This window comes from Dunckerocampus dactyliophorus, chromosome 14 (assembly GCF_027744805.1).
Source record: "Dunckerocampus dactyliophorus isolate RoL2022-P2 chromosome 14, RoL_Ddac_1.1, whole genome shotgun sequence".
NCBI classification, from domain to species: domain Eukaryota; kingdom Metazoa; phylum Chordata; class Actinopteri; order Syngnathiformes; family Syngnathidae; genus Dunckerocampus; species Dunckerocampus dactyliophorus.
The window spans coordinates 1,818,970-1,839,856 of NC_072832.1; the positions used below are offsets into that span (position 1 = coordinate 1,818,970).

Below are 20,887 nucleotides of genomic sequence, written 5' to 3' on the forward strand. Positions count from 1 at the left end.
AAATATATTTGCCACAAATAGGCTTTGGATTTTTTTTTTTAAATCTTTGGTATTTAATCCTTCTTACATTTCAGTTTTTTGCAGCGTTATGAGGCGATGGCCCCCGTAAACATGCTGAAACATGGATGAGTGACGGCCATTTTTTTTTTTTTTTTAGCTAATCCACTTACAATGTGAATTAAATTTTATATGCAAACCACCTTGATGCACACTCTGCTGGGTGCCTTCCAACCCCCCCAACCCCGTGCGTTTTTCCATCCAAATTGACCTAATTTCCTAACATAAAGACGAGCAATGTGCAGCGAAGATGTCAGTTTCTAATATCCCCCGTGCATAGTGCACGTATGGCCATTCCTACGTGCAGATGGGGCCGGTCTGCTCCCACTCAGGTCACATCCCAACAACGGGACGGGGTCAGCAGCGTACAGATTAGCCTATTAGCGTGATGATGTTAGAGGCACTCGGGGGTGGAATATATGAGCAGCAGGTTTCATAGAGGATACTCACAATTACATGCAGCTGCCAAAGAAGTGTGGGGAGGGGGCTTTACATGCATGTGTGTGTTGAGTGTGTAGGTGTGATTTGGGCTTCAGCAGGGGGATTCAGGCATGACAGAGGCCTTCGTCATGTAACAGTTTTATCGCATCGGAAGAAAGTGGGAGGGCGATGAGGGGGCTGATTATTTTCATAACACACACACACACAAACACACACACACGGCGTCACATATGATGCACATATGGTATCTGCTGAGACAGACAAGGGCAAGGAGGAAGAACTTCCTTTCAGCATCTATTCATGCAGAGAATTATACCATCATCCATCCAGAGGACAAGCGCATGCATGTCTGTGTGTGCGTGTGTGTGCTTGTTGCGCCTTAAATGACCGTCATCATCGTCATTATCATTTTCGTGATGCCTCCATGAATCTGTGGGAAATGTGCACACATTCAATGTGCCTCTAAGGCCCCCGGGGCGCCAGAGAGACACCTCCCTTGTGCAAATACGCACGCAGGTGGAAGTGATAAGAGGAGCACAGTGCTAATTTCTTATGATCTTATGATCGCTTTAATGCCCATAATGAAGTACAGCCGACCCCCTCTAGCAAAAAACACAAATAATGGACACACCCATAAAAAGGCCTCCAAATACTGTTTTTTTATACTCTAGTCGAAATCATATATTTTTACAATTATTGTTTATCATGCAGAAAACAATTGGAAATGCACATAAATACAAATGCATGAGGAATGAAAGACGTGATTTGTGATGTGACTGTTCCCAAAGACGCAATGTGGCAGCAAGACGCCACACGCACGCCACCTTCCTGTTTTGCCTTGACTTGTTTCTTGACTTCAATCGTGTTTCTCACCTCAGTGACCCGAAATGGGGCGCAAGAAATTTGCAAGTGCCAGCATTTTGATAAAGAAGGTGAGAAACACTCTTAAATCCAAGAAAGAACTTGTGACAAAACAAGAAGATGAACACGTGCGGTGTCTCGCTGCCATACTGTGTCTTTGGGAACAGCAGTAACCTTAAACGATCATTTATCCTTCAGTCATTTATATGCATTTACAACCATGTTTCGTGTTACCATTTTTGAGAGTCAACCTCTGATGACATCAGAGATGGGCGACGTGACTCCCGGTTCCAGTTGCCATTTTGTTCGCCAGCTAACACGATGCTAGGAAGGTCGTTTTCTGATAAAAAAATATATATATATATATATATCACAGATGGATGCAAGGTATTGATAACGACAAGATGTGCGCTGTATTGTACGCTAACATGTTAAGGAAAGCACATACCGGAGCAACCTTTACTTCCATGAACACACAGAAATGCGTGTGACGTTGTGCTCAGGTGGAAGAGTGGTCGTCTCGCGACCTGAAGGTTGTGGGTTCGTCCTCCCGTGATCATGTCGAAGGGTCGAAGTTTTCCAATAGTATTTCAAATCGGGGGAGGGTGAAAACATTTCCCTCCCCAAGTGGGGGCATGACCAAAAATAATTGAGAAACACTGTACTGAGCAGCCAGGACAGTGGGACACGTGTACCACTTTCCGATCATCGCAGCTATTTCCATTTTCGGTTTCGTGATCGTCATCACACTCATGGTACCCTTCTGGCCAATGTGGTGCAAGTTCATTCTAATAATACATCACATTGTACTAGTTAACACTAGTTACTGCCATTTTAAAGTTTCATGACAATATCGCCCCCCCTGATTTGCCATGTGTCACACTACTTATGCGGAGTTTTCAATTTCAATTTGAATAGGCTTGCTTTTCACGTTTGTTGTTGACCAAAAGGTGAAAAGCATACACGGTACAGTACTGTACATGTAAGATGTTTGACAGCGAGCACCTTCAACCCTGAGGCGAGCTTGGAGTCCTTCCTGCATGCGAGCACTGCAAGAGGCTGGAACATATCCCAGCATGCACTGGGTGAGAGGCAAAGTACACATCAAGGGAAAGAAAGAAAAAACTATCATTGTGGCAGAGTTAAACTTTTAACGAATAGTAAAAACTTCTCACTTTTTCTCCCCTCAATTAAAATATTGTATCAAAAATCAATATGTACATAAGTCGTCTTTATGCGAGGCCATGAGGCTTTGTGGTGTGCAGCCGTTTGGCTTGGCTCCGTGCCCTCCATGCGACCGCTCGGGAAGCTTTAAGGAGCACAAATATTTTACTTTGCGGGGGCCAACATGCACGCACACACGCACACACGCACACACGCACACACACACACGCCGACATGCAATTAAACATCTAATCCGCACAAATTGCATGTTTTGACCTGTGATCTAGAGGGAGTGGAGGGAACTGACACGACTCCGACATCCTGACGTTTAACATCTGGCTCCCCACCAGCTTGATAAAAAAGAATGAAGACGCAGGTTCAACTCCTTCAGCAAGCGCCACCGCATTGCTCTCTGTGCAACGCAGTGAGCCACTTTGGAGGATTCAAGCGTCCAGACCTTCCAACTCTCCCATAACTGTCTCGCAGTTTTCCCAACAATGTCTCAATGCCGCTCAATTGCGAGCAACTCCCGATAAAAGTCCTGCTGGAACGGGATGTGCGTCAAATTATGGACGACGGATAGTTTCAACACTGCGAGGTCTCACGGGGACTTTAAATTCTGGAATCCCGTTTGTCTTCCAAAGAGAAAGAAAATAAGTCAAAGAGGGGAAAAACAACAATGACATGATTGTGCATTATTAGTGCACGGCGAGGTGGGCCTTTGTTATTGCAAGCGCTAGAGTTGCTCCTGTGAGAGATTTTGCATTGGAGCAGAACTAATTGATTCCGTTAAACATACCAATCATCATAAAATCCAGCCAGGCTGCCTAAATACAATGTGAGTAAAATAGAACAAGCACATACAATACCAAGCAGATGCTAACATATACTGTATCAGCATCATGGCTAATTTTACATTTGGCCTAATTTAAGCCTTTTCAAGCATAAAATGGCCAAATGAGCTAAAATACAAATATAAGATGCATTCATAAACGTGATACGGCGTATGTAGTATGCTACACTGGTCACTAGGTGTCAGTAATGTTCCTGTAATGTTCGGTCAGACACGCAAGCAGAACAGCAGGCTTTTATTGCAGGTTTGACTTGTGTTACAACAGGCACAATAAAAACACGGGCTGTTGCGGCTGTGACCCACGGCAAGCTGAAACTCAACTCTGAACCCCCAACTTACTTACTATGTCTACTATATTGTGTAATACGAGTGCAAAGGTGACTATAGGGTTGTTATTTCCTGTCCAGAGGACGCTAATAATGTTAAAGTCTGCATTTAGAAGGTCGTAAACAGGTTTTCTATGCGCCAACTTCAAAGATATTACCTTTATGAATAAGGAACCCTACTTCGCGGAAATTCACTGATCACAGTCGGGTCTGGAACAGATTAAGCGCAATAAATGAGGGATTACTGTAGAGTGGTTAACTTCTTTTTACACTTGTATAACAGTTAAACATGTGACAATGTTACTTAAAACATAGCCCGTACAGTTATCAAAGGTTTACAGTCAGGACAATTTGATTTGATTACGTCAGACGGGAACTTTTTTTGTTTGTTGAGTGAATTACAGCCACATCGGCATTTCAGCTCTGCAAAATCATAAAAACATACACATACATATACATAAATATGTATGTATGTATGTCAACCATTAAGTGTTTGTTGAGGGAGGCGCTGTGGAAGTCAAACAGCCGTGATGGAGTGTTTGTACAGTGTGACGAATAATCGTACTGTGACACCAATCATCCTTCTTGACAAGGCCCGATAAGAAATCACGCTAAAGGTTCATGCCTTGAGTGCTAAAAGGAAAGTTTCATTCTTTTGTGCTGGCCCTCTAGGAGTTGTACAGTTGCTGCTGTACTCGTGAGCCTTAATGGGTTTGTCCTTTGAACGCAGGGTCTGAGGAACCCGCCTAAGACTGTCAACAGGTTCCTGGCCTGAGAAGTTCACTTCAATCCACCTTCAGACTGGATTTGCTGTACTTTTATATGATAAAACATGGGGCACTATTCACTTATGTAGGCAAGTAGATGCTTTTTCAAGTTTTTCTTACAACGTAATGACTCACAACACAACAAATGAAACTAAAGCTTGCAAAAAACTTCACAACGAAAATAAAACATTATTTAGGTAACGTGCAGCAACGTCGATCAACACGGCAAAGTTCATAACTGCCCCGTAGAGGTTTGTTAAGGATCATCACTTGGCAGCACACAAACCCCAAAAAGACGGTGGATGTGCCGTATTATTATAAGAAAAGTAAAACCACTATACAGCAGTGCTTTATACTTTTTGCGGCTTCACTCTATCGCGGGTTTTAGTCAGAAAAAACGCATATTCAAGCAAATTGTTCATATGTGATTTCATTTGCCAAAATTAGGCATTTTACAAATATCAGGCATTCAGAAGACCCATTCAAGGACGTTGTGATGATATGTAGTATTCTACACTGTGCAGTCACACACACACACACACACACACACACACATACACACACACACACACACACACACTAGAGGGCTCTAATAATGTTTAAAAATACTTATTTAGAAGGTCGTAAACACAATTGCTAAGCTCTCACTACCAAAATGTTTCATTTATAAATAAGGCGTCCTACTTCGCAAACACTTCTCACTTCTCACAGTCGGGTCTGGAACCAATTAACCACGACAAACGAGGAATTACTGTATTTCTTTTTCATTTTTTATTACTTACTTTTCAAATTCATTCATTAAATGAGTCTTGCCATCATTACAAAATGATAGAAAGTTTGGAACACTTAACATTTCCTGACCAAAAAAAGTGTTTTTTTGGGCGAAAATCGCACAATTTTTGGTGAGAATTCCACCTCACACGGCTTAACATCATTTGAGCCTCCCTTTCTTTCTAGACTTAGCTAAGTGCTCTTTGCTATTTTTTTTGTTGTTGTGCCGTGACAAAGAATGTGACTCACCTGAAAAACATCTTGGGATCAAGCCAAGCTCAGGTTAATGCGCTCGTCCGGGTGGTTCCATTTGGAAAACCAAAATGATCACGATGATGAGGTCTTTTAATTTTAATTAAAATGGTGGTTGAGGTAGTTATGTTTATAGGTCAGTGCCACATTAAAAAAAATACCTTTCACGTGCTCTAATTTTGATCACATGACTGACTCGCCATTTTCTGACATTCTTATTCTATCAGCAAGTGTGTCACCATCCAATCTGGACTCCTTCTCTTTTCTTTTAAGATCATTTTGCTCGTTTATTGCTTTTACTTCCCGCTTCTCTCTAACTGGTTGGTCCCTTCAGGCAGCCTGCGTCAGCCAATCAGCTTCTAGCCTGCATCCTCACCTGTGCTTCCTTGTGTGATTACTGACTTAGTTGTTCTTCCTGATGTTTTGTGCTGCCCTTTTTAATGAAGTATATCAAATTATTGTAATTATGCTCCCCCTCATGGTCGCTCCAGCACAGACGTATTGTTCAAGTTTTAATTGGTTTCTATTCAACAGGATTGTTCATTTTAGGAGTAATTATCATCTAAATGTCTTGTTTGTCAGGTTGATCAAACAAGTCTGCCCTAATGGTTGCTATTTTTGGACCACTTCTATGATTTTTCTGCATGATTCATGCATGTACAGTCCAGATGATAACTGCCTGTAATATATATTAAAGGGTAATCAGACAGCTGTTATTGTTTAAACTCTAATGGTGCAATCTGCACAAAACATTTCGACATTTAATCTGCAAACTACAACCACAAGCGCTGTGTTGAGGTGTTTTTTACAAAGGGCTGTTCTCATCTTTTAACACTTGATGTGTTGTTATAGCAATACTGCAATAACTACATTGTAAATAATTAAAAACAATTTTTAAAAAAACAGCAGGCCTACCTTAGCGGTTTGTTGGCTAGCATTAGCTAACAAGCTAGCCAATATGTATTAGTTAGCTTTTCCACAAAAAGTAATGAGTACGTTGCTTACCGTCAACCTGTTTGAATAATGCCAGCCACTTGTATTGGTGCCCCAAGTACACTGTTTAGCCATAATTACATTTTTAAAAGCAAAAAAAAATCGTAACTGCTTCCAATTAATTAAACGGAGCGCCGTCAGGAAGTTGTCAGACGTGTGGGCGGGCCCGGTATTTTGTTGTTTTTTTCATTGGCCAATCTGCGTTTTGAGGGTGTGGCCTACTGCAACGTCTTTACTAGGCGTGTTTGCAGCAGATGCTAATAGCAGAGCGTAGTGATGGAAATTTCGTGTCTTTTAGAGAGCCGGTTCTTTTGGCTTGGCTCACTAAAAAGAGACGGCTCTTTCCGCTCCCAAATGGCTCCTCAGATTTTTTGTTGTCTAAAATTTATTTATTACCAAATTATGTGTATTGTGTAAAATGGATTACTAATGTAAAAAATACATGATATCAAATTATTTCAAAGGATTTATTTGAACCTCAGTAATCAGCTATAAAAATATATCATAATTTATTTTTGTATTCTAGAAAATAACATTATATTATAAAATACAAAACACAAATAAAAAACAGCAGAGTGATTCTATCTTACGGAGGATATTTGAGTAGCGTTCTTGGTAATAGGTTCTCAAAAACAGTACAGTGGTTGTACCTTATGGGGGATATTTAAGTAGCGTTTTTGGCAGTAGGTTCTCAAAAACAGCAGAGCATTCCTGTCTGACGATTTTTAACCAGCATTTTTGCAGCTGGTCCTTCAAAGCAGCTGAGCACTCCCGCCACATAGACATTCTTTGACGAGTGATTTTGGCAGTTGGTTCTCAAAAACAGCAGAGTGGTTCAATCTTACGGCGGGTATTTAGACCAGCTTTTGACAGTGGGTTCTCAAAAACATCAGACTGTTCCTGTCAGAGGATCTTTGGCGAACATTTTTGTTGCCAGTCCTGCCGGATGGTTTTTTTGTGGTTTTTTTTCACTAAATGTGACTTATTTTTTAACACCGGTGCAGGATCATTCCAAATTCTGATAACAACGTGTTCTATTCTGAGAATATAAGGCAAGGTTGACGTGGGAGGGAGTTTTGTGTGTGCGTGTGCGTGTGTGTGTGTGTGTGTGCGTGTGTGTGTGTGTCTATCCGGGCTCCCCGTGGTCATTCTATTGGTGTTCCGAGTGGGTGGTCTCTTCCAAGAGAGGATCACTGGAAACATTACACCTACCTCCACACACACACACACACACATATATATATATATAAAGTCAAACTGGGAATCACACCAACGCAGCACAGCGGAGGCAGGAGCCTTCTTCCAGATGTGTGACGTTAATTTAGCTGATCCCAAACATGAACCGGTAGCTCCCACTCACTCATCACCGCTCTGTGTGTTTGTGCACGAGAGGGAGCGATGCACAACTTTACACAAAAACGCACTTGCAAGACTCCACTTTCTGCAGGTGAGAGGATGAGCGCGGCAGGCGCCGAAAAAGAAAAGGATGAGGGTGCGTGAAGGACAAAGAAAGTGAGGAGGAGGAGGTGAAAAAAGTGAAATAAGACGAGCGTAGGAGGAAAAGACGGAAGAGACTGATCGGTCCCCCCCTGAGATTCTTTTGTTTAGATTCTTCGATGCTCCATTTCGCTCTTTCTTTCTTTCTGTTTTTGGACATCTGAGGCACATTACAGCACAGGACCCTGAGTCACATCTAGGCCTTAAACCAAGAACATATGCTCCGTGTGTGTGTGTGTGTGTGTGCATTCGGATGCAGTGGGATTCCCCCGCGCTGTTCCCAGAGTGCTGCTGGACTTTTATTTTCTTGTCCATTGTCTCTTGCTGGGATATAAAAGGCTTATTGTTTGCAAAGCAGCCAGGGTGCTCCTGAAGGTTACTGGACGCTCCCGAGTCAGACCATTGATCTCCTCCTCCTCCTCCTTCCATCTCCTTCCTCACCACTCCCAAATTTAGATCTGAGCAACTCCGCTTTGGTTCTGTCCCATTTGTTTCACTTAGACCCCGACCGGGCTCCTTTTAAAGGCCCCCCCCCAATTGTGCAAAAGTGACTTTTTAATGAGGTCTGAAGAACAATGTGCGTCCCGAGAGCTTGTTTATGAGCACCAAACATGAGAAAAACCTCACGTCTCCCTCACTTGATTGCTCCGCTTTTGAGAGAAGAGGCTCGATCTTTTGATGTTCCCGCCAGGCTTCGCTACGCATCTTAAAATAAAGCCTCACCATCTGTCAAGCAGGCCTCACATCCCAACACACGTGCTTTTAAACCGTCTAAATTCCAGCATCAAGGCTTGATTTTGGACATCACGCCTCCGATACTCTATTGTGGGACATCTCAGGCTTATTTTAAATAGTTCAACAATACTAGAATATGAACTTTCCTTTTATTTGAAGCAAGGTCGTCCAAACCAGAATTTTCGGAGCAAATCTTGAGCTGTTTTCTTTTTCTTTGACTGATGGCGTATGAGAGCGGCTCTCGGGACCAAAACGTGGGGCGCAGGTTATTTAATGTAGTAAATTTAGCGATACTTTAGTCATCGTCCTCCTTGGTATTATTATATGTGAAATTTTGTGATTTTGTGGTCTTATTTAGTGGAATTTTGAAATAAAATTTTCATTTATGCATTATTTGTAATTATGTGTATCAATCATTGAAATGAATGAATGACGTGATTTTAAAAAACATACATTTGCTTGGTTTGACTTAAATAAAAGTGTCAAAAATTGAAATAAAAATAAGGAATTAAATAAATATCAAAATGACAATGACTTGAGTAAAAGTGTAAAAAAAAAAAATTAAAATGACTTCTGTAAAAGTGCAAAAAAATACTAAAAATAATATATACAAATTTAATATGATTTAAATAAAAGTGTAAAAAAATTATAAAAATAATAAATACAAATTTAAAATGACTTAAATAAAAGTGGGTTGCGACTTAACATGAGACCATTTCCGAACCCCTAGTTTATAACAGCAATACCTATAAAAGGCCACTAGGTGACAGCCTGCAAAACCTTTCGCTCCATTATGTGTCTGTCAACAGGCGAGTCATTTTGCTTTATTATCGTTTTATTACCATGAGACAAGATCGCGGGTACAAGTGGCCGAAATGAGTTTTCTCCGTAAGGTCGCTACGCTTTCTACTGTCACTCATTCAATGCTGAAGACGCCTTTTACGTTTTTTTGCACGAGAGGTGATGATGCAACTCTCCGCTGATGGCTTCAGAGCACTTTTAAGCCATAAAAAAAGCCGCAAGGTGGCAGAAGCGCATTTGATAAGAGCTCGGCGGGGATCATGTTAATGGACAAATCACCCATGACAGCAAGGAGGAAGTGGGAGAGCGTGGAGGAGTGCAGCGTGCAGAAGGTTGCGCATTGTAGGGACATTTTAACGCATGCGCACACGTGCACACACATGGTTCAGTTGCAAATGTGAAAATTGTAAGTAGTTCATGGTGTTACGTGTGTAAATAAATTATGTTGATGTACAACAGCCGCTACTGAAGGGGCTGTCTTTTGAAAAATGGCTGGGATTGAATGAGTTGAAGAGATAAGGTGAGAAAAATGTCATCCAGTAGAAAATCGGGAGCAGAACCGCTCATCTGGTCAGAACGGCTCCCGGACGCCTCCCTGGGGAGGTGTCCAGGGCACATCTGACCGGCAGGAAGACTCGGGGGAAGACCAAGACATGTTGGAGAGACCATGTCTCTCAACTGGCCCGGGAACGCCTCGGGATCCCCTGGACGGAGTAGGTGGGGAGAAGGAAGTCGAAGATGGATGGATAGTTTCATTGCACGGGATGTTACTGAATCCACCCCCTGTGGGGTCATTAAATGCTTTATGAAGGAACCATATATGTTTAAAAATACTTTAAAATGCTTTTTGACCTTAACAGCGTTCTAACATAGCATGACCACAGCTGCCTGGAGTTGACCTTTCAACTTTCTGCCTATAAAATGGAAGAAGACGTCAAGAAAAATGTGCAAAGCGTGTGTAAAAGTGTCAGTTGATTTTTATTAGGTTTCACTCAGTTGGAGAGGAAAAAAACAACAACTTTTGTCTTTGGAACGTTTACCAATGAAAGAAAAAAAAAGGCAAAAATATAAAACAGTTGCATGAAAACAAAAATCGGTTTGAATGCAGGGCAAATTCCTCCTGTTGCCCTTTTGTTTACAAAACAAAGCTAAAAAAACAACAACAAAAAGTGTATTTACAGTGCATCAATATGTATTTACATTAAGGCATTTTTGCAGGGGGGCGGGGCAAAGAAGACAGGTGATACAAAGCCCACTTGTACACAAATAAATAGATGACACAGTTACAGTGCTATATTCTCTGGATGCTACCTGCAGGTGGGTGAACACGAGACACGCAATCAGCGACATGCGACGGCCGCTGCGGACAAACAGGAAACATTTGATCGGGAAATCGGTGTACAAAAAAAAGAACAAGCCAAAGGAGCACCGTGATTGTTTAAAGTCTCAGTGCGTCGCAGCTACCGCTTCTTTACTCAACACAAAGCAGACTAGAGGCACTTTGAATAAGGTGGAGGACGTGAACTTTGGTTAAAACAAGAAGCTCGGAAGATACGCCGTAAAGGGTGAGCGGATTTCTTTTTTGTCTGCTCGCTAAAAGACAAAATGAATAATTGATCACCTAATTGCTGCTCTTTAGCAAATCCCCCTGCCCCCCCTGTTCGCTGGCTGAAATAAAAATTAAAAAAAATCCTTCCATAAGTCCGCCCTCTCCCTTCCTTCTTTGCCTCCACATGAATGAACGATCAGCTCTATTTGACTCATTTCTAGTGCAAACCAAAGGGTTTGGTAATAGGAAGTAACAAAACGCGGTGTAAACACAAATTTGGCTTGCAAATGAACAACAGAGAGTTCAAAGTGGGGGGGTTAAGTGCTTTCAAGAGCCCGAAAGGACTGCAAACATCTTTTTTTCCCACCCCCGCTTTGTGTTCTCCCGTAGAAAGTGAGTCAGTATCGAGTATATGGTTCTACTTTACACACCTCCACGTTTGTTCCCAGCGCACCTACCAGGAAAGTACCGGGCAGCACCACCAGGAGGAGCTGCAAATGGAAAAAAAATGGCGGGTGTTTTTTTTTCTTTTCTTTTTTTAAATACGAGGTCAAGTGCTAGTTCTGGTGCCTCTTCATGTGCAGGGCCAGGTGGTCCGAGCGGGAGAAGGAGCGCGAGCACACGGCGCACTGGAAAGGCTTGGCGCCCGTGTGTTTCCGGTAGTGGCGCGTCAGCTCGTCGGAGCGGGCGAAGCGCCAGTCGCAGCTTTCCCACGTGCACCTGTAGGGCTTCTCACCTGCACAGAGGGACATTAGGACGGATCAGCGGAGATGACGACAAACTCTCCCCCCAAGTCGCCGTGATTCATACACGGTCGGATTAGTAGGAACAGGAAAGACGAGTTTTACGGAGGTACGCGACTCCCCCGTGAGCCGATGCCCTGCGGTGACGGCCTTGTTCTTCTTGTGTAACGACGCTTGTCACTCTGTCATCCCAATCATCCTCAAGCTAAGCCGTCGTCTTAAAGCAACAGGATGGAATTTTGGTCCTCTTGTGCTCCGCCGAAGGCTGTGAAGTGCTATTTGTCATAAACGTCCATTAGCTTGAAGACCGAGACGAAGGCTGCGTCGCCAATCCAGTACAGACTTTTTCCAGGAAGGGCCACATCGTGAAAAGTCAAAGGATGCACGGGCCACTGTGGTATTTTGTAAACCAGCACCAAACCCCCCCCCGCATCTCTGCTTTGTGATACAGTGTTCCCTCTTTTATCGCGGGGGATAGGTTCCAAAAATAGTCAAAATTCTAATTTCGTTTGAATTGGAATGCTCAATCTGCTAGGTTGCACACAAGAAAGAAAGTTTTTGTTAAAACACATTGCTCCTGCTGCCGTCGTCCTACTCCTTCAACCCAGGTGACATTTTGGACACCCGTGTAATAGAGTAATCCCTCATTTATCCCGGTTAATTGGTTCAAAACCCAACCGTAATAAGCAAATGACCTTCTAAAGCCCTCTAGACATGAAATGAAAAAACACCCCTAGAGTCACCTTTACACTCCTGTTACCCCATATAGTAGACACAATAACAGAAGATAAGCCATTTAAGACATAAATAAGACTCATGCTCATGTGTATTGCAATAAAGGTCTTCCGGACATGTGGACAGGAAGTGATGTCGGGGGTTCAGAGTTGAGTTTTAGTTGGATTACGACCACAACAGTAGCCCGTTCTCCATCCATTCTTTCATTTTCTATGCCGCTTGTCTTCACTAGGGTGGCGGGGGATGAGCTGGAGCCTATCCCAGCTGACTTTGGGCGAGAGGTAGGGTCCACCCTGAACTGCTCGCCAGTCAATCGCAGGGCAGCGTTTTGTTATGATTATGATGAATATTATGTTCATTTCAAATGTCATCATTTAAACCTGCAATAAAAGCCTGTTGTTCCGGTGCTTGTCTCACCAAACAATTACTGACACCTGGAGGAAACCTGGAGGACGCCGGGTATATCGACTGCCTGGGGGTCTTGCCAACAAGCTGCTCTCGCATCCAAAGCCCCCTTAAAGAAGGTGCCTGATCCGCCAGTCGTTTTAAAAAAGTCAGCCAAATATGTTTTTGCCTAAATGTTATGGTTCCCCTTTCCTAACACCAACGTGAGCCCCCCACAACCACACGAGGCGCCCGCAAGCCTGCTTTTCATTCAGGTTTTCAGTTGATGTGACAAGACTGGAAAGAAATGCGTCGGAAACAGAAAACGTGAGCGGTGGATGCCAGCGTTTTGTTCATGTTCTGGTAAAACAAGCACATTGGTTTGTTTGGCTTGAAATAAGCAACACACATCACTTAAATGAACAAAAAGAGTTGCTCTTGGCCGCTGTCGTTTTGCAAAAGTAGCTCCCACAAGGAAAAACGTTGGTTCCACTTCATCGACGTGATGGATATCAGCAGCATAAAAGCCTGATCAGAGCATCCCTAGCAGACACATGTATGTATTTGTATGATGTATATCTTCACTTCTCCTTTGCTTTCAGGTCAAAGACTTCTAGGAAATTATTTCAGGATGTTACAACACGTCCTTACTTTAATCATTTAGTTTGCAAAATGCAGTAATACATTGTAAGCATAATGTAATAACAATGATATATCAGTGTACAATATTTTTTTCCATATTTTCCCATACACACATATTTTCACACACACACATACACACACACACACACATAGACACTTATTGTAGTAGTCGGAAATATTATATTTGAACTCCAGAAAATTAGTGTGGGATGTTACAAGACTTTCTGCTATAATAATATACAAAAAATACATCATATGGAATGGTATACTAATTTTTTGAACCATATCAACCCCTAACCCTAACCCTAACCCTTGCCTTGATGTTGATTTCAGTATAATAAATCAATGATAGGCTCCTTGCCTGTAAGCGCTACTGCCTGACCTATTGGGTAATACATTGGGTAATACACGACTTAAGGCCTAAGAGTCCTTGTTCATGCTAAATGCTGCAACCGTTTATAAATGTTGTGTTGTTTTTGTTATGAAAACTAACTAATTGACATGCAGAACACAATAAGGACAGAGCACGCAGAAAAGGAATGAACTGGGAGGAGAGTTCATACACTCTCAAACACACACACGCGTACATACACACACACACAACACAGACACACAAACAATCAGGATAATGGATGTTGATGGAGATTAGAGTGGGGACTCCCACAGGGACCCAAACGCATTAGGAATCATCTCATACAGATTACTGACAGGTGTGTGTGTGCCGAAGAGACAAAAGGAAAGAGAGGGGAGGTGGGAGAAGGAAGACGGCCAGATGAATGAAAGCTAGAACGTTCTTTTTTTTTTCCAAAAAAAGGAAACTGCTTGAGCGTCTTTTTCCATTTTACGGTTTGCAGAAAGCGTGACGCCGCCACCTTTGGGGTTTTCAAGACGCTCACACCCCCCCAGGATGGCGAGGGTGACTTTTAGGCGTGTGTCTTTGCTCTGTGAGCGTGCGTGTGCGTCCGTGTGTAGACGTGGAATGTGTAGATATCAACAGAAGCTTTGTTTAGTTAGCTGCTCTGAGGTGCGGCCAAACACCTTCCCGGGCTTGTTTGTTGTGGGTTCTGCTCGTCCAAACTAATAGCTCGGATGATGAAAACGTGAGAAGACTGGAAGGAGGACTAAGGCTGGAATGGCAGAGAGCAGACCTCCTTCAAGGCTAAACTCATCCTGTACACCGTTCACAGACAGCCGCCCATTGCATACGTCATTTGGTGGTAGCTCGGTTTTCCTTATTCATTTCTTCAAACGTATGAAAACCCAGGCAATTTTTTCCGTAAGAAATCATGTAAATCCAATGAATCCATTTGAGACACCCAAAAGTATGAATACAAATACAATTTATACTGTAGAGCATAATTATACGCATATAAATATTTACATGCAGAAAACAAAGTGAAATCATTCTAAATGACAACTGGACGGAACTTATTGTTGATGCGGACTTGCCGTGAATTCAATAACGTTTCTCACTTTCTTTACCAAAAGTTCCGGCACCCGCAACTTTCTTGGACCCCATGGCTGGTTATTTGGCAGGCACACGGACAGTGAGTCAGCAACGCCTAGGGGGCTTTGCTTTGGCACTCGGACGACAGAGTGCAGGGCAAACGGGACAAGTTTGTTGCATGCAGTACATTGTAACGTGCAATTTTCAACGAAAACAAAAATACAAAAACCGGGGTTAACCGTGTATGGGTTTGTTGTTAAGCACGTGATATGTTTTCCTAAAACCCAAACACTCGCTCCCAAAGTTGTATTTACACATCTTTTACGAAACTTACCTACGTTCTACTGCTGATTACTAAAAAACAGGATAAAAGGTAGAAACAAACTTTTTTTTCTGATGAAAGATGAGAGTCTAATCTTTCTTTTGGTCGGTTCCATGTTTATACAGCCATAGAACACAATATTCTGTGTGCAAAATCGTTTAAAATGGCCGAAATACTTTGAAAAATGGCTGAGATTGCATGAGTTAACAGCAGATTGTTATTGCATAATCTTATTTTTCGCAAATACTACGTAATGTAAAAAAAAAACTTGGAAAAAAAACCCTTCTGGTCTAACACCACAAAAGTGGTACAATCTGGAGTTTAGCCAAAATTCTCAAATGAAAGCCAACACATTTGGCAAGGAGGAAAAGTGTGAGGAGAAGCACAGAAGAGGAAATGGAACTGACCAAATATGGTAAAAAGCTATGATTCATGCATTATTCATTAGCAAGTAAAGGAAAATGTTGAAACGTGCTAATGATAAGTTGGCTAAACATTTATCTGCACCAAAAACATCACCTGTGTTTGGCTTGTTCTTTGGCTTTGTTTGTGATGCTTCCACATGGGAGGAGGACAAGTGTGATGACAACCATAGAACATGAAAGGGACCTTACGGCGACGTAGGAAGGTGTCCAAAAGGTTTTGAATCAAGTTACCGAATATGGTTCCCTGCCTGCATTATTCACTTGGAAATGACTGAAAATGTTATGTTATGTTACCACATCCGCATGACAATTGAGTGGCTTCTTCCTGAGCACATACCTCATCCCCTCTGCAAGACGTACGGTAAATTGGTGGAAAAGTTTTTGGGGTAATCCTGCTAACAAAGGACGCCGAAGCGAGTAGATGCTGTGTTAGCCGCATTGTAGCACACGCTAATCTGGAGCGCGTCAAGCATGTCACTTCCACCTGTTTGATGGAATAGTATATTGGGTACAGGGTACATTTACACACACATGCCAGGAACAAAACACTCTGCCTGGCAACACCGTGCCAGCGAAGGCGCCGAAATACGAGTCGGGCGGTTGTTTTCTTGCTGCGCAGTTATTTGGGAAAAGGAAAGGAAGTAAGGAAGGAGGGAAGGCCCTACTTACCCGTGTGGGTCCTGAGGTGAGCTTTCAGATGGGACGACTTGGTGTAGACCTTCTTGCAGCCTGATAAAGGGGAGGAACGCAAACATATCAATCCCATGAAAGCAGATAGTGATTAGATTCAATACAAAAGTTGCATCAGAAATCTTGCTTCTCAGCCTGAGAAGTGTTTCTAACAGTGTGGAGACCTCATTCAGGGCCGACGTGATGAGAAGCACCCCCAAATCAAAGCAAAGTAAAAGGGCAACACTAAGCATATCGTTGACCTGTCCCATTAGCGTGGATGACAACAGAGCCTTGTTATCTTTAAACGACATGATTTTTGATGGAGCTCTTGCATCGTGCAGGCATAGTAAGTGTTCTACTCCGTGGCATGAAGAGACGTGTGATTTGTGAGGAACAGAAGCCGTTAAACTGGCAGGTCGTGTATGCCGTAAAATTAAAAATGGCCTTGACAGATTAATCCAATGATGGCAGACGGGGCCACACCTGCGCGTGCACGAAAGCCCAGACAATTCATGCTCACGATCAGCGACACTGACTGCGAGGGGGTCAGTGTGACTGAAGGGACACCCTCAGGTTTATTTCCCTTCGGAGAAAGGAGAGCAAGCAGCTGCTCAAGGAAGCGGGAATCTCTCCGTGACGCATACTTCATTTGAATTTAAGACGTTAGACGTGCGCAGACATGCTGCAGGAAGCTCTGCTTCAAGCCTGTTTTACACGCTGACGCTAACACGGCCTGCAAGTAGCTGCACATCGAGGGGCTCCCGTGAGATCATACCATTTTTTTCTTTCAATTCCGATGCACACACGCATGTTAAACAAGCGTGGAGCTAGCAGCGTTCGCACTGACAAACAGGCCTGCTTAATTAACACAAACAGGTTCATTCCATCATCATCATACCAGTCATATCTTTACAGCCTCAACAAAGTGTGAGAACTCATTGCTGAAAGCTCTGCGGCCAACTTTAAATTATTTTCTCTCAGCAGAAACCCGTGGTAATTACTCATACTCATTTACAGACACGTACAGAGCTTTCAAAACAACCATAATTACTATCCTAATGCGGATTAGCACCAAACTCTACACCTTCAAAGACTGTAAAAATCCATTTTCGGTCCAGTAGTTATGTGTATCTTATCTAATAGCTTGCGTCCCAAAGACAGGACGTCCTTGGTGGAGGTAATAAGCACACAGCAACCAACCTGGGTAGTCACAGTGGTGGATCCGCCGCTTCTCCAAGTCCGGGTTGTTCCTGCGGTTGTAGCGCACCGGGGTCAAGGCCTGCGTTGCGGCGGGGGCATGGGGAAGCGGCGCAGCAGTTTGTCCTGTGACGGGAGCCGCCCCTGATGGGTGGGGGACGGGTGCCAGTCCGGGGGCGCTGCCCGCCATCTTGGAGGCGATGGTGGCCGCATAAGAAGGAGGCGGGGACATGGTGTGGAGCAGCTCCTTCTGCCTGTCGGGGCTGCCAGGTTCGGAGCTGGGCGGCGAGGGCGGCAGGTAGGGCGCCTGCTGCTGCTGGAAAAAGTGGGCATGCGTCTGGGCGAGGGGGCGCGAGTAAGGGGGCCCGCCGCAGAAGGAAGACTTTGCAGTTTGATCTTGCTGGGAGGTGCGGAAGGCATGCTGCATGTGCTGATGCTGAGCTTCCATGCCGTCGCCGTGGTGATGGTCCAAGCCGGAGATCAGGAGCTGGAAGAGCGAGGCGCCGCTGTCGTGCTGCTGGAGCTGCTCGAACCCGGGCGACATTTCCTGTTTGATGAAGACCTCCGGCACCAGGGGCTCGCCTCCCTGCTGGTTGAAAGCGCTGGTGAAGTCTGGCAACCCTGCCATGTTTACAGTGGAGGTTTCCATGGCAATACCAGCAGGGGCGTGCCCGGAGGTGCTGCAGCTACTCGTGGGTGTCGTGCTGGGGCAGTGAGGCTGGAGGTTCTGAGAGAAGCACGGCGCCGCCGTTTCTGTCTTGACTTGGACTTGCAGGTTTTCGTGGGGCTGAGGGGGCCGCGGCAATTGGGCCAATCCCGTCCTCAGGTAGGTCATGTCAGGGAGGTAAAGATTCATATTGAGGGTGTAGGGAGCACCCTCTTGCGCCTCTCCGAAGAAAGGATCCACCCCTGTGGCGCCATCTCTTTGGGACTTCTGACTGTCAGGAAGCTGAGGGGAGAGATAGCGGTCCATCTCACACTTGGCCTGTTGCAGGAGAACAAATAAAACAGTTTATAAGCATGGCTTCTGGGTAGGTGTCATGAAACCACTGTGGGGGGAGTGACGTTTGATTGGACCGTCATCACGAAGACATTTACCAAGTAGTCATCAATAGGCGGCTGCCACATTCCCCCTCTGCCTGTAAGGCTGAACTCAGAAACCTGCATACTGGACTTGCACGAAAGCTGCAGCAGAGGACGGAGCATGAAAGAAAGAATAAAAAGGGGGAAACACCCATGCCTCCATGCAGTAGTAGTAGTGTGGGGATGGGCTGCTGCTGCTGCTATTTCTAAGCTCCTCTGGTCCTCTCAACCGGCTGTCCTGCAGAGTTAGTGGGACCTTTCACACCAGGGTCAGTTGTTGTCTGGGCGCTGACAACTGCTCACCAACTGGCTGCACTTGCAACATGAAAACATGCATGCATGCATGGCGTGTTTACCGCAAATGGTGCACGACACATTCGGGGGAAAAGCAGCCGCCACGCCCATCGAATCACAAAACACACACAAATCAAGAGTAATGCGGTGCTTTACCTGTGTGTAGTCGCTCTGTCCGACTCGGTCCGACTCGCTCATCTTGCACTCCAAGCCGAACAACGCCGAGTCCTCCATGTGGAATCCTGCGGGCAAGGACGCCTTGTGCAGCGGGAAGAAGGGCTCCTCATGTCCGCTGTCGCTCATCGCCAGTATCGCAGCCATGGAGCTCCCCCCCAAAAAATAAAAGGGGAAATGAAAAAAAATTAAAAACGACTTCGTCCGAGCTGTTAAAGATGGTAAAAATGAAGGAGGAGAAGGAGGATGCTGCTACAGACGAGCCGGGGGAGGGAGCATAAGTCCGACGATCGTGCTTACATCCCGGTTTGCACTTGTCTCGCCTCTTCCAGCGGCCCACCATCAGTTTTCTATGCGCGGCGTGCAGGGCGGAGCGGGCCTGGTGTAAACACAGCACCGCCTACCAGACCTTTAAAAAGGCTGCCATCATTCATTCACCGTGGCCACCGCCCTGAACTCCATCTAAATACATTAACGACGCGCACACATCCACAAGGGTAAGTCAAGGTTAAACAAACCATGGGCACGCTCAACATGTTTTTTTCTCGTACGTGGATTTTTTTTGATGAGATGATTTAAGAATATGACGATAAATGCACTGACACACAACATTTTTTGTAGGTTTGTACATTCAAAATCCAATGAAAGTAAAGCAAAAGAAATCCAAAGTGCGGTCCGTGCCTCATTTTTTATTTGGAAATGTGAAAAATGGAGCAACAAGGCACAATGGAAAGAGAAAAAGCTGTTATGTTGCTACTAATAACTCCTAATAAAATATCGCTTTGTCTTTAAAGGAAAACTGCACTTTTTTGGGGAATTTTGCCCATCGTTCACAATCCTTATGTGAGACATGACCACATACAGTCATGGGCAAAATGATTAGAGCACCCCTTTGTTTCTTCAGTCACCGCTGATGCACTACACTGCTGATGGGGATGTCATACAACAATCAATCAAATCAAAGAATCTGAAGCTTTTGGCTTGAAAGGCTGTGCTCTTTTGATCAGCTGATGGGCCTATTTCACTTTAATGCTTGTTTGCAATAAATTGCTTACTCACACTCTTATTTTTTTTATTCTTGCTTTTTGCAAAAAGCTCTACTTAGAAGCTCCTTGAGATCCTAAAGTGCAAAATGGAAATTCTTGCAATTTTTCAACTGGTCTTCAAATTTTGATCAGGCGTGTATAAGTGGCCTTTCGGCCCATCCTTTGATTTTTCAGTATGCGACCCTTGGAGGAAAAAGTTTGGACCAGCCACCCCACCATTAATTTCCCTATATAGTCATGGAGTGTCCTCATTTTTTTCACGACTGTAAATGACCCATCCATCCATCTCCTCTTTTAGGGTGGCGGGGGCATGCTGGAGCCTATCCCAGCTGACTTCGGGCGACAGGTGGAGTACACCCTGGACTGGTCGCCAGCCAATGGCAGGGCACATATAGACGAACAACCATTCACACTCACATTCATACCTATGGACGAATGCAGATCTTCAAATTTTGATCACCATTGGACAAATGGTCAATTAGTTGCTAAGTGCAGAGAGGTTTTGATTAATGGCGGCCATGTTTTTCAACCAATCTTGCTCAAATTTTGCACACGTCAGTCCCCTGTACCAAATTTGGCAGCGATTTATTCAGCAAAACACCCTAAAGTTACAGCCGGGTGTTATCTGTAGAGCACACTGGGCTGTGTGAGAAATT

The 20,887-nt window shown here is 44.1% G+C and overlaps 2 protein-coding genes across 9 annotated transcripts in view; both read right to left on the reverse strand.

Annotated features, from left to right (window-relative positions):
* The window catches only part of cog2 (component of oligomeric golgi complex 2), a 37,200-nt gene extending 30,556 nt beyond the window's left edge, over nt 1–6,644 (reverse strand). For all 7 annotated transcript variants that reach the window (XM_054797969.1, XM_054797975.1, XM_054797972.1 and 4 more), the window contains exon 1: nt 6,498–6,644. The gene's annotated coding sequence lies outside the window, so the exon portion shown is untranslated. The remainder of the gene's footprint in view (nt 1–6,497) is intronic.
* Nucleotides 6,645–10,490: 3,846 nt separating this feature from the next.
* klf5a (Kruppel-like factor 5a) lies at nt 10,491–19,704 on the reverse strand. Of its 2 annotated transcripts, XM_054797980.1 has the most exons (5): nt 19,168–19,704; nt 18,733–18,819; nt 17,638–18,619; nt 16,435–16,494; nt 10,491–11,803 (listed from the first exon to the last, which is right to left on the reverse strand). In XM_054797980.1, exons 1-5 carry the CDS (start codon nt 19,330–19,332, stop codon nt 11,625–11,627), a joined length of 1,473 nt encoding a protein of 490 aa, XP_054653955.1. In that variant the 5' UTR covers nt 19,333–19,704; the 3' UTR covers nt 10,491–11,624. The 2 variants fall into 2 exon arrangements, with proteins under 2 accessions (XP_054653955.1, XP_054653956.1); XM_054797981.1 differs by lacking the exon at nt 18,733–18,819 and having other exon boundaries at nt 19,168–19,694.
* Between the last annotated feature and the right edge of the window lie 1,183 nt (nt 19,705–20,887).

Coding starts and splice junctions, on each gene's coding strand:
- klf5a (XM_054797980.1), bottom strand. CDS start 19,332: ATGGCTGCGATACTGGCGATGAGCGACAGCGGACATGAGGAGCCCTTC. Junction 18,820..19,167: donor GACAGAGCGACTACACACAG/GTAAAGCACCGC, acceptor CCTCTGCTGCAG/CTTTCGTGCAAGTCCAGTAT. Junction 16,495..17,637: donor CCACCACTGTGACTACCCAG/GTTGGTTGCTGT, acceptor CCCCTTTATCAG/GCTGCAAGAAGGTCTACACC.